The 15825-nt window shown below is 39.7% G+C and overlaps 1 protein-coding gene across 2 annotated transcripts; it reads left to right on the top strand.

Annotated features, from left to right (window-relative positions):
• Positions 1 to 1328: 1328 nt before the first annotated feature.
• LOC110830770 (zinc finger CCHC-type and RNA-binding motif-containing protein 1) lies at positions 1329 to 10574 on the top strand. Of its 2 annotated transcripts, none has more exons than XM_022066043.2 (5): positions 1329 to 1626; positions 3315 to 3426; positions 7031 to 7255; positions 8751 to 8906; positions 10089 to 10574. In XM_022066043.2, the coding sequence occupies exons 1-5, from the start codon at positions 1481 to 1483 to the stop codon at positions 10227 to 10229; spliced, it is 780 nt and encodes a 259-aa protein (XP_021921735.1). In that variant the 5' UTR covers positions 1329 to 1480; the 3' UTR covers positions 10230 to 10574. The 2 variants fall into 2 exon arrangements, with proteins under 2 accessions (XP_021921735.1, XP_021921736.1); XM_022066044.2 differs by having other exon boundaries at positions 1483 to 2015.
• Positions 10575 to 15825: the final 5251 nt, after the last annotated feature.

Raw genomic sequence — 15825 nt, 5'->3', positions numbered from 1 at the left:
ATTTGCTTCTCAATAAACTCTGCTCCATGTTGCCTTGAATATGTAATATAATCTGTCACCATGGAATCAACCCCCATCTTGTGGTCCTGGAAAGGGATGACTTTGTCTCACCTACGCTTGCTATGTCTCCCTATGGACCCAGCTCAGTCTTTACATCATTCTGTCCTAAAAGGCTCATTCCTTCACACTTCCTTTCCTGTCACTCTATATAATCCCTCTGATTTCCAGTATAAGCACACCCCTGTTTACTTTTAAGGCACTGTTTACCATTTCCAGCAGAATGTCTATCTATATATGCCTCTTGTTAACTTCAAGCAAAACAAATGTATCAACCTCAATCAAAGCCTCGGACAGACAGACTTAACAGAGGAGAATTGCGGAGGCCATGTACTGAATATGGACTGGAGAGCCATAGAAGAAGAAACAAATGTATCTCATCATTTGTGAGCACTAAATCATTCCCAACTGAAGTACTGCAGTGAGTCCATTCATGGCCTGGCCAAATAAGCTGGAATTAGCACCATATTTTAGAGACCTCAGCCTAATTCTGCAAAGCACAGAAATAACTCAATTTTAAAGGGTACTGACAGTGTGTAACAATTGAAATCACTAAATTCTTGGCCTACGTCCATCTGTGTTTTTGAAAAAAATACTACGTTTTGGAAGCTGGATCTGCTTCCATCCACAGGTTAAAAAGGGAGGGCAGGGGGCACCTACTCAGTTGGGTCAAATAGAAAGTCTAGTGATTGGGGCTAGCTCTTTCTATCAGACAGAGTAAGTGCCAAGCGACTCTGTCCCCTGTCCTTCCATTTGCGATGTAGAGACCAAGGCATAGTCATCCATTTCCTACTGTACATCGCCCAGTAATGACGGCAGTACGTTCTTCAGAAACGTCGGTCCTTTTTTGCCAAACATGTTTCGTGCTGCATCCTTTAAAACAGCCACATCGATACTTGTCGACTTGAGAACCTCAAACCGCAAGCTAACTCTAACGATAGGGCATTATATTCAGTACTGCAGTTTTCCTAGATTTGATCCATCGTTCAACATTGTAAAAGCAAAGCCACTACGTTACGGAAAGCACGTAGCAGCTTCTCTTTAGAACACTGATCACAGAAACAAATATAGATAAAACTATACCGATATCCAGATTTATGCCTTCAAGGTTTTCATGTGTACTGGCAAAGGAAGCAAAACTGATAAAAATATAGAGTGCCGACTATTATTGCCATCCACAATCGCCTCGTAAAAATTCGTGACACGTCGTCTGTGTGTTAGTGTAATCCATGCATATATATGAGCCGTTGTGTGCCAACATGTTCACACAGACCACTCGGTGGTGAAATCGGCTTCAGCAAAGTGATGGACTGTCACCGATCGCCGCCACAGTTTATCGAACAGCACATTTATCAGTTTTGGTCCTTTGAACAATATCGCGTGTATTATAGGATATGAGGTTTTCACTGCTCTGAGTCCGAAAATGGCTGACTTCTGGGTTGATGCGCCGAGTAATCTTGTAGAAGTTTACAAACTTGTCAAAGATCCATCCTGCGTCCATCATCAGGGCGATGACTCGCCTCTCTCGACTCATTCTGCTACGAGACTGCACGGTCCAACAACCCTGAAGTCAGTCTTTTTAGAGATATAGAATGTTTTGCTAAATTGTGGAGTAGAAATAATCGGTGCTTAAAAGTATTGTGTAAACATATCGTTGCGTAACCGATTTATGGTTTGCTTTGAATTATTCGGTGGCATCAATCGATTACAATTATGGCTGCTACGACGTTAATCTGTGGCTGTTATGGGTTAATTTATGGTTATGATATTGTTGTAGAATGGTTTTGAAGTTTGTGAAATGTTTCATATTAGCTACACATTTTCTGAATATTAGGAACGACAACCATGAGCGGTGGATTAGTCCCTAGTAAAAGTACGGTTTATGTTTCCAATTTGCCATTCTCTCTTACAAATAATGATTTACACAAAATATTCGAAAAATATGGAAGAGTTGTCAAGTAAGTACTTACAGGCAAAGTGTGATTTAAATTAGTATTTCTGTTAAAATGCCATGAAGTATTGGTGAATTAAGGTTAAGATTCTTATAACAGCCAAATTATGGTTAATTTGCTTTGTTTGATCTCTGGTTTCAGTGATACAGTTTAGTGCTGTGATGTCGAATAGCAAAATATAACCTTATTCTTGTCCATGTGAGATTTATTGTTTCTTGTCATACACGGTGGTCTGAATAGAATTAATCTGTTTGACACACTTCCACCAATACATTGTTAATATACTGGTATATTCTGTAATGTTCCTAACCTCAAAATTTATGAATGTTCCAAAGCATTTCTTTTGACTTCCAAATTACAGCCCTTATATGCCAAGAATTCTCAACTACCGCTAGTGGCTGTTCATAACAGATCTCAAAATCAGTTTATGTAAGACACTAATTCCAACAACCCAGCTGTGTCTTCATGCCTAGGTCATCAAGTAGTTGTGAGAATGCCCTCTCTCTTCTTTGGGGTCTTATTTATTAATGACAGTGTACTGTTTATTTCACTGTTAATTAGGTCCCTCAGGTGTGATAATTAGAAATATTCTGTAAGTCATCAGTAAAAATACAGTAATATAATCTGTATGATATTTTCTTTTATCTGTAGCAGTTGGAAATTTGAAGTGCATTCCTTCTTCGTTGGCTTTCCTACATATTTAGATGTCTGGCAATTTTAAGTGAGCTATGGAAATTTTGAGAGAGTGTGGTTTGTTTGTTTAGCAACATTATTCTACTTTTTGTAAGGCATCAGATGCGATTGGGTTGAGAGACTTTTGTAGTGTAAATATATATCTATTTTTTTACAAAGTCCTTACTTATAGAGAAATAAGATTAGTACTCTTTGTATTTTCAACGTGAATTGTTTAGCTACACAATAGTATGTAATCTACAGGTCTTGTGTGGTATCATGCTTTGAAGGAACATAAATTTTAGACATCTGAAGAGTTTTTAAGAAGCTAGTTTGTCATTCAGCTAGTCAAGAAATCACTGCCTTTTATAGAACCTGAAGGTTCATTGTGATGTTCATAGACAACAACACCACTGGCCTGTGTCTTGAATAGTATTCAGACATATTTTGCAGAAATAATGTGTGAGGATGTAAATTTGATTAGACTGATTCAGGATTGAGCTCATTGGCAGGGTTTGGTTTAGTGGTCTTGAATGAATTTTCTGTTTCATTGTTTAATTTATGTATTTCAAAAAGAAAATGTTATGACAAGCAGTTAATTTACATTAAGATGTTTCTTGTTGTGATTTGTAGGGTTACAATAATGAAAGATAAAATAACACGGAGAAGCAAAGGTGTTGCATTTGTTCTGTTCCTGAAACGGGAGGACGCACAATCATGTGCCAAAGCTATAAATGGGCGACAAGTGAGTACAAGTTTGCATTTATAATGAAAGGCTTGGTGTTAACAAAATTTGGTTGTTGAATGTTTATTATATGCTTATTATTCTATTATCTTGCAAGGTATACCATGATGTGAAATTTATACTTAGCCGATAGTAGAAATTGAAATTACAGAGTAATAATTTTGTCTATTCTCAATATTGAAGTACTTCTGGACATTTGAAGTTGAAGTTGTTGTTGGAAATAAGTGTAACAAGCAAGTTTACTCTGTACTGTTTCAAAATGTTTATTGAATTAATAATTAGTTGTGCAATAAAAATCTGGGATGACATGATATGCAATTCCAGGTTGCAAGAAATGGGCATGAATCATAATATGAGGCCATTCACATTGTTACTAAAGATTGCTTTAAATGTGAATTGAACAAAAACAATTCACAATGAAACAAACAGTTAATATAAGTTAGGGAAGTGTATTGCTAGAGCAAGCAATTTGATGTGCTGTCTGACTTTTGTAGTACATAATGTTTATAAATTTGTGGAAGGCCATACTCTGTATTATATTTTAAGTGAGGGGCTCATAAGTATTCGACATCACTGTCTTTAAAAGTAGTGCCAAAATAGTGCTCTGGCTCTGAGGAAAGCGTCGGAGTACCACCTTGCACTGCCCTGCCCTGACTCAGCTGCAGCCCTGCTTATTACATTAATTGCTGATAGTGGCAAATTCTGATTTTCTTTAAAAGAGAACTAGTTGCTCTACAAAGCATGGCACCGTAGTTTCTGATATGAACAGGGGTATCAAAGACAATGCTAGTTGGATGTGCTATTGTTTCTGCAGCTTTGAAAGTTATCTTCCACATCTTGCAAAGTGTGTTTGTATATTGTCATGATGAAACCACATACGTACTTTGTTCTTCCTCAAGCAGCACCTGTTCTGCACTGAAAATGTGTGTTTGTTTCATTTGGATTCTTCAAAGCCCATAAGTGAGAATTCCATCTCTCATGAATGTCACCTCATCTGTAAACAAAAGGTGACAAATTGGCTGATCATCTTGAATTCCATACATGCAGATTTATACTCTCATTTGTGGCATGTTGACTTATTGAAATATGCTATGAATGCTGGTGGTTGGACAGCTGTCAACAGCTGCGTATTGTACTGGATGCTTAGTCACTGGTTTCAGCATTTCACCTTTTTCTTATAAATGGGAAAACGCTTGCCACTTAACCAAATTGGATGTCGTCTTCATTCTCAGACAGCTGCTGATGCACATTTTGAAAATAAGTCTAGCTATAACTATGTATCAAGTGAGCATGTACTGAACTGTCTACAGTGTTGCCTGATGTGTCCCAAACTGTCTGCTTGTTGTTAGCTTCTCTCATTTGGAAATCCTAGGCTTAACAACTTCATGTGGCCATTAACTCCTTCAGTATTGAGAACAGCAAAAATTACGTGAAGTATTGACTCTGTCATGGAACACTACATATATTATGTGTCTGCTGTAGCATTGACTCATGTTTATATAACAATAAGAAAGTTATTAAAATAATTACTGTTACTTCAGATTTTATCTAATATGTCTCTTATATACCCATAGAAATCTACTAAGACAATTCACCAGAATTTGTCAGAATTACATTTTGTTGCTGTGATATTAACAGGTGGTAGCAGGATTCATGCCTTTAGTAGCATCATCTTGCATGAACGACTGGGTAGCCATAGGCAACAGAGTTGTGTTGTGACATAATTTTGCAGTATATCCTTGTATCTATTTGAATTCACAGTTTTATTGAAGAAAAAGGGCATGGTAAGCGTTGTTAAAAAAAGTAGATGTTGTGTAATATGGAATTTTCCATCTCTGCCCTGTTGCTAATTCAAGTCATCTTTGCTTATCTCACTCTGAAAGTTTATGTCACTGATGTTCTGTATGGATACATCTCCGAATCATTCTCAGTTATTGTCTGCATTTATTGTTAACATCCCAAGTTCAGCAGCTGCTCTCTTTGTTGATTTTCCTGGATTGAACTTGACCCACAGGGTTACAGTATTTTCAGGAAAACATATACTAGCTGAATGAGGACATTTCTGTTCCTTCCTGGTCAAGCTGCTACAACATGCAAAGTATGGTGTATTATCAGGTGCCCAACAAGTTCTAAAGAAGGCCCAAAATCTCTAGATAGGAGGTACACCCTTTTGACGTGAAAACATCTTTAAAATCGATGCCGGGTGTGGGGAGGCAATCGCGCCCAATTGAGCGACAGTTTCTGTCGAAGTAATTTCAAACTTCAATAACTCGGCTAAAAATAGACATAGCGCTGCCATCTTAGTCTCGTTTTAAAGAGGAAGGATGAAAGTTTGTGCCAGTACCGCTCCGACATTCGTGGCGGCCGGACGTCGCGAACTGCGCACGCGCAAAGTGAATCCACGATTTTCGACTTTCCGGATTCGACACGTGTCCATAAACGGGATCATATCTCAGAGACTAATTATCCGATCCGAGTGAACCAAGTGTTGTTTTGAAGAGGAGTGTATATGTTACAACTCATCCTGGCCTCCAAGTGTATATCTCAAAAACTCAAAAAGATACGAGGCTGTGAATTTGAAAAAGTTTGAAAATTTCCCGATTTTCTTAAAATGTCGCGATATATGAGGGCAAAGTACAACCAGAATTACAAAAATCGGGCACGAATGCGTAGAGCACAAAATTTCAAAGAGAATGACACCGAAAACGCCGGGCCCGGACCCAAAACCAACGCGCAGTACTGCCGCGAATATAGGAAACGTAAGCGCGCTCTGACAACTCAGGCGGCATCTGACGAGCCTGGGTCAGGTATGGATGTGGATTTCGTTGCTGATGAGATGGAGAGTGCAATGGAGGTCGACCTAGACCCATCGGAGGTATTCAAATAATTTCAAAGCCATATGTATCCTACTTCTCATACCACTACCCTGTATTCAATAAATGTAAGTTGCAAATGAATTAAACGATTCAAAACAAAAATTTTGTTTAATTTCAGTATACTATACACGATTGACGTTTTCACGAAAATAACTGCGGCAGTGTCCGACACTGCCTATCTTCTTCTTCTTCTTCTTCTTCTTCTTCTTCTTTTTTTTCTTTTTTTTTTTTTCTTCTTTTTTTCTTTTTTTCTTTTTTTGAGAGTCAACAGCAGTACGAGGGGCAGTCAAAAAGTTCCCGGAATTGTGGTATAGCACTGAAATGGTAGGACATATGGCAACACTTTCATAAACTACCAGTTTAAATGTTGGCCAAGAACTAACTGCACTGACTGATGTTCTGTAGTTTTCTTCAAACTTTGCAGGCAAAATAGTTTGGTACTCAGTGGGCATGTAGGCCACAGCTGCTTCCTTGTGTACACCTAACCTCCTGACCATTCATGATAATCTTTGCATTTGATGTAGCATCATTAACCATTGTTACATTAGTTGACAGTCAGTTGTGTCTTTGTAAGTTTTACAGGGAAGAGTTTGGCTCTAAGCTTCCAGTCAAGAATTTCTTTTCCCAAAAATATGTATGTGGTCTTATAGTATGCACTTTACCTGTTCATTCCTATGGAATTTATAAAACTTATACCATTTTATCACTTCAATTTAATGTGATTCTAGATGTTTGGCCGCACACTTAGAAGCAATCTGGCAATTGATAATGGGAGAAGTGTTGAGTTTATACGTCGTAAATCTTATCCTGACAAATCACGATGCTATGAATGTGGTGAAGACGGCCACTTGAGCTATAAGTGTCCAAAGAATGCACTAGGTGAAAGAGATCCACCTCCTAAGAAAGAGAAAAAGAAGAAGAAGAAGGAAAGTCATAAAGATGAAAAAAGTCAGGTAGGCATTTCTTCCATCATTCCAGAACATATGACTATTGAATCTTTTATCTTTTACAGCTTTACCATTAAAACCAAAATTTTATCATGAATAATATAAATATTGTTACCTTTTTTCATTATCAACACCATTACTGCCAGTACCACAAAACCACTATCACACCACAACAAAAATGCCACCACCACCACCATGACCACACCACATGACTACAACCACCATCACCTCTATCATGACATGGTTGCCTGTCACCACCATCACATGGGTACTACTCAACCATATGACCACCATCTCATTATCGCACCACCATCACCACCACAACACTTCATCATCATCATCCATTGCTGTTTCCAGCCTGAGGCTGGGTCCACTTGGTAAAGCCCCACCAAATCTTTCTGTATCTCCACCACTCCTCTTCTTCCACCAACTGCCACTGGGCACCTCTCTCCATCACTCCTCGTTTTATCTACTCCTCCCACCTTCTTCGTGGTCTTCCCCTTGGTCTTGTACCAGTCACTCTCAAATCCAACATTTGTCGTGCCATTCGCTTCACGTGTCCATACCACTTCATTCTTGCTTCTTCTACTCTCTCTATCAGACCCCTCACATCCATTCGTTTCCTAACTTCCTCATTCCGTACTCTCTCTCTCCTTGTTATACCCATTGCACTCCTCAAAAACTTCATACCCATTGTTTCCACCTTCTGTATCTCCTTTCTTCCCAATGTCCAAGTTTCTGCTGTATATGTAACAATTGGTACAAGGTACACCTCATACAGCAACCTCTTGCACCTCATTGGGACTTCCCGTTGCCATAGTAAATCTCTCACCGCTCTGTAGAAACTCTCCCTGCTGTCCCCTCCTTATTAGCTCCATCCTATTGCGACCATCTTTCTCGATTACACTTCCCAAGTATTTGAAGCTCTCCACCATTTTGAGTTTCTCTCCCCTTAACTCAATCCCATTCCATACTTTGTTCTGCATTCTTGACATACATACCACCTCGCACTTCTTGATGTTAAACTTCATGCCACACCTCTCTACCTCCTCTTGCCATACTTCCAACTGTTCCTGAACTTTTCCGTCTCTCTCTCTCTCTCTCTCCCCACACCATCACATCGTCTGCAAAAACCATTGCTTTCATTCCATTCTCGGTGACTTTCTGCCACTCTGCCTATTATGTTTTCCATCATTGCTACAAATAACAGTGGAGATTTTACCACCTCAACACTTGCACTACATTATTTCAGAACACCATCTCCAGTGACACAATATGAGAGTCACAATTGCACCACCATCACCATACTTCACCAGTAGCACCTCATTAACACCACAAGCATGATCATCATTTTACCACCACATTGCTACATAACCACCATTCTGTCACCACAACCACACACCACTATGATATCACCATTTTGACACAATCATAAGTGCACACTGCCATAATATCACCACCACCACTGACACCACACAATTAATATTCAACTTCATTACAGAATGAAGAAGAATTTGGGAGTTCAGATGAAGATTATTGGTTAGAAAGCACACAGAGTAGACATAAGAAGAAGAAAGAAATTTTGGAAGATGAAGAGGAACCAGAGGAAGAAGTGGAACCTGACATGGAAACCCTTAGTGCAGTTATAAAAATTGAGGTAGATGACTTTCATTAGATGCTCTTTGTGTGTGTATGTACCGGTTTCTTAATGTTACTGATTTCCGCACTCCCAGATCACCATTCTTCTGTATCCTTCCACTTCTCTCTCTCCCATTGCATCCGGGATTCCCTTCATTCATTCGGCTCCCAGTCTTGGCCTTCCTAATGACATCCATTCCAGTACCAGTTTGGGTTTAGTCTTTATATCACCATAAATAGAACTTCTGTATTCAGTTTTGTATTTTCTTGATATTCTTGCTGCTTGTGTCCAAAAATCCTGTTACATTGCCCATAATTTTTTATTGTTTTATTTTATGTTGTGCATATAACAAATGTAGAATGGAGTGATTGTATGTATCCATTCAGCTGTTTCATTTAAATTAAATTCAGTATTGGGGTTCCACACAAAGTTGCTAGGCAAACCTGACTTAATCTTTTTACACGGAGCTTAAATTGAGGTTTATTGACTTTTCAAAAAAAATTTGGCTGATTATGCAGGACATATAATAGATCTCATTAAGATAAACATTATTTGAAAGAATTTTTGTGTGATGAATAGTGATAATTTTAAAGGAAAAATAATATCGGAGTCTGTGAGTTCAAGTAATAGCTTTGTAGCTGTATATTTGTATCCATAGTAAATAACTGTCAGTGCCAGTGAGATATGCAAAGTTAAAAGAACAGAGAGAAAAATATGTGTACTCCATTCACAGCATAACTGTCCACTCTTATTTATAAGACAAGTAATGCAGTACAAAATTGGCTTAAGTTTTTTTTTCTATATTTTGCAAGTCTTTTAATTTCATTTAATCCTCTGTTTTATTAATACAGCTCTAATATAAAGGGAAACTGGGCCATGCATTCATCATCTTAATGCATTTTTGAGCATTATTAGTTGGAATAGAAATTACAATTTCTTATTTTTTATAGTGAAAAGTCCCATTACAATACAAGGAATCTAACCAGTGATATAAAGGCATTATCATAAAAACGTGGTTCATTATATGCTATACATATAACTAAAAAAATTAAAGTTTTAAGTAGAGTAGAATCAATTTGCAACAGAGTTCCTCAGGCCATTAAGTTATTTAAGCAGTTGAGGTGGTGGGTACAGCTGTAGTTGCTGGGCTGTTAGCCTGAGAAGTGTGTATTATGTCTCAAGAATGTTTTACCCATTTAGCAGGAGCAGGTGGAGCTGGATGAGTACCGGTATAAAGTTGCAACAGGACACTATGAAGACACTACAGTTTCAAGCACCAAGCCAAAGAGAAGAATCAGACCAAGCAGCTATTTTAGTGATGAAGAGGATGTAAGTGAATAACTGTGATGGAAATGACTTTAATATGGATGCATGTCAGACTAAAGTTCTGCAATATTATATTCAATTCAATTCATTTGTTAAAGTGCTTGACAAAAATCAAAGAAGCCAATAACAGCCAAGCACTAACAACAATACAAACATTACAATACAAAAGCAAACAAACAATGAACTGAATATATAAATGTACAATAATTTATTGCAAAATAATTAATAAGTAAATGAGCTAAATATTATGCTTAAGTAAAATAATAATTAAATTAAAATCAGTTCAATTTTGGACAAACATACAAAATAAAATGTTATACTAAATAAATAATAAAAAAGAACAATGATTATTGTTTAAAACGCTGACTAACATCAGTAAGCAAAACACGATCTTTGTTAAAGATGTTGATGCTCCTACAGATTGCATTGGCAGCAGAAACACATCTGGCAGAGGGACTAGCCTTGAAATTACGTTGTGCAGTAAAGGTAGAGTAGTCTCTGATAGACCTAGTGGGTATGCAGAGACTAACTGCATCAAAAACAGATGATCAACTAATTTTGCCTTTAAAAACATTAATGAGGTCAAAACAAAAATCTTTCAAAATTTCTGGAAATTTTTTTGAAGTTAAAATTTTTCAATTTTTTTTCGCTTTTTCGACAATTTGGAGCATTTTCTGATTTTTTGAAAATGTTGAAAATTTCTCCCCAACCGACCCCTGCCACAACCGGTCTCTGTCTCAAATGATCTTTACAGAGACAAACAGTCAAAGAACGGATCATACAAAGACCGAGTCCGGCAGAGAACGTGTGCGTCAGAGACACTGTAGGACAGGCTGGTTCATGCTAGGATAGGGTGGGGAGATTTTTGAAAAAATTTCAAATTAAAGTTTTCATAAAATACTGGGAAATGTAGAAAAAGCGCACAGAACCTAAGAAATTTGAAAACTTTCATCTTTAAACAAATTTCGAATTTTTAAAGTTTTTGGTTTTGTGCGCTTTTTGGAAAATTTCAAGCAAATATTGAAAATTTTGATTTTTTTTCCTTCAAAATTCTACCCACCCGACCACGGCCAGAACCGGTCTCTGGTGGACAGGTCTCTACCTTACCTTGTCTCTGAAGAACATGGTCTCTGCACTATCCGGTCTCTGTATGACCCGATCTCTGACGTTCGTCTTTGCAAAAAACGGGTGAGGCAGATACCGAGTCTGAGAGAGGACGAGGGAGACAGAGACCGGTTGAGGCACAGACGTCGTGCGGCAGAGAAAGTGTGAGGCGGAGACCGAATGAGGCAGAGAACGTGTCCGGTAGAAATCGGGAGACAGAGACAGTGTCTTGCAGAGACCGGGTGAGGCACAGTCAGGGGTTGGCAGAGACCGAATGTGAAAGAGACTGGTTCCGGCAGGGATGGATTTGAAAGATTTCGGAAAAAATTTATATTTTAAAAAAAATTTGAATATGAACATTTTCAAATTCTTTTGTTCTCTGTGCTTTTTGTACAATATCCAGCGTTTTTTGACTTTTTGAAAATTTTCAAAAATTGCCTTTTTTTTCAAAATCTTCCCGATACGACACCTGCTAGAACCAATCTCTAGTGGACTTGGTCTCTGCGTTAGGTTGTCTCTTATGAACACGGTCTCTGCACGGTCTTGTCTTTGTATGCCTTGGTCACTGACGTTCGTCTTTGCATAGACCAGGTGAATCAGAGACCGAGTCCGAGAGAGGACGGGTGAGGCAGAAACCGTGTCTGACACACGCCGTGTGTGGCACAGACTGACATGAGCAGAGTCCGTTCGAGTCCATGACCGAGACCGGTAGGGAATGGTTGACAGAGACAGACTGGGAGACACCGGTTGGGGCACAGACGTCGTCCGGCAGAGAAAGTGTGAGGCTGCGACAGGCTGAGGCAGAGTGCGTGTACAGTAGAGAACGACAGATTTTTTTCTGAAAATTCTCCCGAACCCATACCTGCCAGAACCAATCTCTGGTTGTATGTTAAGTACGCTGTCTGTGCACGTTCATGTCTATGCCTCGGTCACTGACGTTCGTCATTGCATAGTCCAAGAGAGGACGGGTGAGGCAGAGACCATGTCCGACACACGCAGGGTGAGGCACAGACCGACGTCAGCAGAGTCCATTTGAGGTCTTGACCGAGACCGGCAGGGAACGGTTGAGAGAGACAGACTCTACCAGACACCAGTTGAGTCGCAGATGTCTTCCGGCAGAGGAATTGTGAGGCTGAGACCGGTTGAGGCAGAGAGCGTGTCCGGTAGAAAACGGGAGACGGAGACTGTCTGGCAGAGACCGGGTGAGGCATGGTCAGAGGCTAGCAGAGACCGAATGTGAAAGAGACTGATTCCAGCAGAGATGGATTTGAAAGATTTTGGAAAAAATTGATATTTTCAAAATTTTTCGAAAGATCAAAATATGGTGCAAATTCTCTAAAATGCGCGCAAAACCTAAAATTTTCGATATTTATGGAAAAAATTGAAGATGAAATTTTTCATTTTTTTGTTCTGTGCGCTCTTTGTACAATTTCCAGCATTTTTTGATTTTTTTAAAATTTTCATAAATTTTACTCTTTTTCAAAATCTTCCCGGTCTGACACCTGCCACAACCAATCTCTAGTGGAACCGGTCTCAGCCTTAGGTTGTCTCTTAAGAACACGGTCTCTGCACGATCATGTCTTTGTATGCCTTACTCAATGACGTTCATCATTGCATAGAAGAATTGAGGCAGAGACCGAGTCCGAGAAAGGACGGATGAGGCAGAGACCGTGTCCGACACGCAGAGTGTGGCACAGACCGACATGAGCAGAGTCCGTTCGAGGCCATGACCGAGACCAGTAGCGAAAGGTTAACAGAGACAGACAATTTACAGCATTTTTTCATTTTCCGAAAATTTTGATAATTTGTTTCTGAACTCTCCCCAAGAGATGCCTGCCAAACTCGGTGAATACCTCACCCTGTCTATGTCAGACTCAGCCTCTATCTCACCAGGTTTCTGCCTGCCTCGTTGTCTGCACCAACCGGCCTCTGCAGGACTCGATCTCTGCCAGTGACGGTCTCTGTCTTACATGTTGTCTATCGCACCTGGGCGCCGCAGAGACGGAAAGTCAGAGCCATGTCATACAAAGACAGGTCCGTTCAGAGCACGAAGTCGGGCACAGACCGCATACATCAGAGGCACAGTTCTTCAGAAACAGAAAATTTTTGAAAAATTTTAACTTCAAATTTTTTTTAAAACTTTTCAAAACTTTTTGTTTTGCGAGCTTTACAGACAATTTCCAGCATTTTTTGATTTTTCGATACTTTTGAAAATTCTCAAATTTTTTTCAAAGGACTCCTCAAGACATGCTTGCCAGTCTAGGTGAATGCCACATCCTGTCTCTGCCGGACGAGGCCTCTATCTCACGCGGTTGCTGACTGCCTCGGTGTCTTCGTCAAGTGGGTTCTGGTCACTTCAGGTCCGTGTCTGCCTCACGTGTTGTGTGCCGCACCAGGGCTTCTCATAGATGACACGTCAGAGCCCTGTCATACAGAGACCGGTCTGTGCAGAGCCCGAGACAGGCACAGACCGCATTCGTCAGACACAGTACATCAAAAACCGACCGAGAGAGACCTGTTCAGCAAGGCATCAGCTGGTGGAATTTTGAAAATTTTTGAAAATTCAAAAAATGCTGGAAATTGTACAAAAGGCGCATAAAACAAAAAAATTTGAAAAATTTCACATTCAAAATTTTTTCAAATTTTTCAAGAATTCTTGGTTTTGTGCAATTTTCAGAAAATTTCCAGCATTTTTTGATTTTTCGAAAATTTTGAAAAATTCAATTTTTTTCAAACATATCAGCAAGAGATGCATGCAAGTCCCGGTGAATGCCACACCCTGTCTCTGTCGGATTCGGCCTTCATCTCACCCAGTTGCTGCCTTCCTCGTATGCACCAACCGACCTCTGCAGCACTCTGGTCTCGACAGGTTCGTGTCTTCCTCACGTGTTGTCTTCCGCACCTGGGCTTCTCAGAGACGGCAAGTCAGAGCCTTGTCTTACACAGACAGGCCCATGCAGAGACCGAGTCACGTACAGACCGCATTCGTCAGAGACAGTACATCAGAAATAGTTCAAAGGGGACCGCTTCCGCAAGGCATCAGGTGGTGGAATTTTGAAAAATTTCAAAATTTTCAAAAAATCAAAAATTGCTTAAAAATGTCCAAAAAGCGCACAAAACCAAAATTTTTTGAAAAATTTCACATTCAAATTTTTTTCAAAATTTTCAAAAAAAATTTGGTTTTGTGCGCTTTTCATACAATTTCCAGCATTTTTTGATTTTTGGAGAATTTTGAAAATTTTCACATTTTATTCAAAGATCCCTTTAAGATGTGCATGCCAGTCTCTGTGATTGCCACTTACTGTCTCTGCCGAACACGGCCTTCATCTCACTCAGTTACTGCGTTCCTCGTTGTCTGCACCAACCAGCCTCAGCATCACTCTGGTCCATGGTGGTCCACGTCTGCCTCACGTGTTGACTTCCGCACCTGGGCTTCTCAGAGACGGCAAGTCAGAGCCGTGTCTTTACAGAAACAGGCCCGTGCAGACCGAGTCACGTACAGACCGCATTCGTCAAACACACAGTACATCACAAAGAATCCGATGGGGACCGCTTCCGCAAGGCATCAGGTGGTGGAATTTTGAAAAATTTCAAAATTTTCAAAAAATCAAAAATTGCTTAAAAATGTCCAAAAAGCGCACAAAACCAAAAAGTTTTGAAAAATTTCACATTCAAATTTTTTTCAAAATTTTCAAAAAAAATTTGGTTTTGTGCGCTTTTCATACAATTTCCAGCATATTTTGATTTTTGGAGAATTTTGAAAATTTCCACATTTTATTCAAAGATCCCTTTAAGAGATGCATGCCAGTCTCGGTGATTGCCACATCCTGTTTCTGCCGGACTCGGCCTTCATCTCACTCAGTTGCTGCGTTCCTCGTTGTCTGCACCAACCAGCCTCAGCATCACTCTGGTCTATGGTGGTCCACGTCTGCCTCACGTGTTGACTTCCGCACCTGGGCTTCTCAGAGACGGCAAGTCAGAGCCCTGTCTTACAGAGACAGGCCCGTGCAGAGACCGAGTCACGTACAGACCGCATTCGTCAAAGACACACTACATCAGAAACAGTCCGATGGGGACCGCTTCCGCAAGGCATCAGGTGGTGGAATTTTGAAAAATTTCAAAATTTTCAAAAAATCAAAAAATGCTGGAAAATGTCCAAAAAGCGCACAAAACCGAAATTTTTTGAAAAATTTCACATTCAAAATTTTTTCAAAATTTTCAAAAAAAATTTAGTTTTGTGCGCTCTTCATACAATTTCCAGCATTTTTTGATTTTTCGAAAATTTTGAAAATTTTCACATTTTATTCTATAATCTCTTTAAGAGATGCATGCCAGTCTCGGTGATTGCCACATCCTGTCTCTGCCGGACTCGGCCTTCATTCAATCAGTTGCTGCGTTCCTCGTCTGAACCAACCAGCCTCAGCATCACTCTGGTCTATGGTGGTCCACGTCTGCCTCACGTGTTGACTTCCGCACCTGGGCTTCTCAGAGACGGCAAGTCAGAGCC

This window comes from Zootermopsis nevadensis, unplaced genomic scaffold (genome assembly GCF_977971745.1).
Source record: "Zootermopsis nevadensis isolate Lab colony 2312 unplaced genomic scaffold, Znev_1.0 Znev_ptg000013l, whole genome shotgun sequence".
NCBI lineage: Eukaryota > Metazoa > Arthropoda > Insecta > Blattodea > Termopsidae > Zootermopsis > Zootermopsis nevadensis.
The sequence above is the reverse complement of the archived record's forward strand: the minus strand, read 5'-3'. Positions and strand labels throughout refer to the sequence as shown.

Excerpts from the sequence above, each read along its gene's own strand:
- LOC110830770 (XM_022066043.2), top strand. The coding sequence starts at position 1,481 with ATGGCTGACTTCTGGGTTGATGCGCCGAGTAATCTTGTAGAAGTTTAC. Across the intron at positions 3,427-7,030 it reads AAGCTATAAATGGGCGACAA|ATGTTTGGCCGCACACTTAG; the intron begins GTGAGTACAAGT and ends ATGTGATTCTAG. Across the intron at positions 7,256-8,750 it reads ATAAAGATGAAAAAAGTCAG|AATGAAGAAGAATTTGGGAG; the intron begins GTAGGCATTTCT and ends ACTTCATTACAG.